Source organism: Nilaparvata lugens, chromosome X (assembly GCF_014356525.2).
Source record: "Nilaparvata lugens isolate BPH chromosome X, ASM1435652v1, whole genome shotgun sequence".
Lineage (NCBI taxonomy): Eukaryota > Metazoa > Arthropoda > Insecta > Hemiptera > Delphacidae > Nilaparvata > Nilaparvata lugens.
This window is the reverse complement of record NC_052518.1, coordinates 36,448,362-36,449,821: the sequence shown is the minus strand read 5'-3', so window position 1 is coordinate 36,449,821 and position 1,460 is coordinate 36,448,362. Positions and strand designations below refer to the sequence as shown.

General features: G+C 41.4%; 1 protein-coding gene across 1 annotated transcript; it reads right to left on the bottom strand.

Annotated features, from left to right (window-relative positions):
- Positions 1 to 320: 320 nt before the first annotated feature.
- On the bottom strand, positions 321 to 1,189 carry LOC120354992. The gene is made up of 2 exons (XM_039443217.1): positions 584 to 1,189; positions 321 to 450 (listed from the first exon to the last, which is right to left on the bottom strand). Exons 1-2 carry the CDS (start codon positions 1,054 to 1,056, stop codon positions 324 to 326), a joined length of 600 nt encoding a protein of 199 aa, XP_039299151.1. The 5' UTR covers positions 1,057 to 1,189; the 3' UTR covers positions 321 to 323.
- Positions 1,190 to 1,460: the final 271 nt, after the last annotated feature.

Genomic DNA, 1,460 nt, shown 5'->3' with positions numbered 1-1,460 from the left:
ACCAAAATATGAAATTACAAAAACTTAAATTAACATAATATATGAAAACAAATAAAATGAAATACAATCAAAAGCATTTTCCAATATTGAAACATCTCTATCACTCCGATAAAATAACCTACTTCAGATTTTCAATATCAGCATCGGTCACAATTCTCTGACATCTCTCACCATTCGATTTCCTAACAAAGAATTTTCCCTCCCGAAACCATACGTACGTGTACCCTATGGCTCGGCACTTCTTTTTTAATTTGGATAAAAACAATTTGTTCACTGGGGCAAGATGCTCGTTCACAAACACTTTTTGCTTTGGAAGGACGCGTTTATTCTGTCGGCAGTGGCAGCATTCCTATTTTCCTTGAAACGTTTGATCCACTCATCCCTGATGGCTCGACAGCTGAGATGGACGACGAGGGACGGCGGTCGGTCGTTTCGGAAGCTGGGCACACGGTGAGCCGCGATGATGTGTGCATCATCCACTGCACATCCAATCATTCCTCCGACGTCCTTCACCAGACTGACCACGTCTTCATTGGCTGTCGCTGGAACGCCGCTGATCTCGACGTTGTCACGTCGCGTGTATTGTTCCAACGCTCTAATCCGCTCTTGCATGACGTCGTTGGCCGCACTAACAGATGCATTGGCTGCTCGCAAAAATTTGTTTTCGTTTTGCAGTTTAGTAACGTCCTTTCTTAGTTCTTCCAATAAGCTATTGTTTGCGTCGACCTTATCTGATAGGAACCCAATCGATTCAACCACTCCTGCCATTTCATCTCTCACTAATTTAAGTTCTCGGAAGAAGTCATTCCTGAAACCTTCCAGTACCTTTCGCATAAAATCCTTGGTAATGTTGGCATTGGAATCCGAAATCAGACTATTGAAATCACGACAGTCTTTACATCTCCATTGCTTCACAGAACGCACTTTTGTCTCCTCACTATCGTCTTTTATGCAGGCAAGATGAAAAGATTTTTTGCAGCTACCGGAACATGCAACCACATCCGAAGTCTTACTAGAGCTTAAATTAACATTGCAAACGCCACAGGTTCCTGACATTTTAGTATGTTTTAAATAAAAACACCTTGAAAAACTTTAACTGACAGTAACTAGTTCAAACGAGAATACGGAACACGATTCAGATTGATAGAGAAGCACGGCAGTACGTCTTATCGGCTCGGCTGCCTCGACTAGACTGTCAATCAATTATAAAAATGATAAAAATCAATAATAACTCCTGAACTAGAGGTGCTCAAAACGTGGAAACCTGCACAAGAGTAAAGGACTATCAGAAGCTACTCTCAGCAGAAATTAACGTTTTGAGACATCACAGTTCTCATGTAATTCCCACTCAAAGTATGTCCCATGTACTATATGGTGAATCAAAAAATCATTAATAACTCCTGAACTAGAAGTGCTCAAAACGTGGAAACCTGCACAAGAGTAGAGGTCCAGGAGAAGCT

Excerpts from the sequence above, each read along its gene's own strand:
- LOC120354992 (XM_039443217.1), bottom strand. The coding sequence starts at position 1,056 with ATGTCAGGAACCTGTGGCGTTTGCAATGTTAATTTAAGCTCTAGTAAG. Across the intron at positions 451-583 it reads CGGATTAGAGCGTTGGAACA|CGTGTGCCCAGCTTCCGAAA; the intron begins ATACACGCGACG and ends ATCGCGGCTCAC.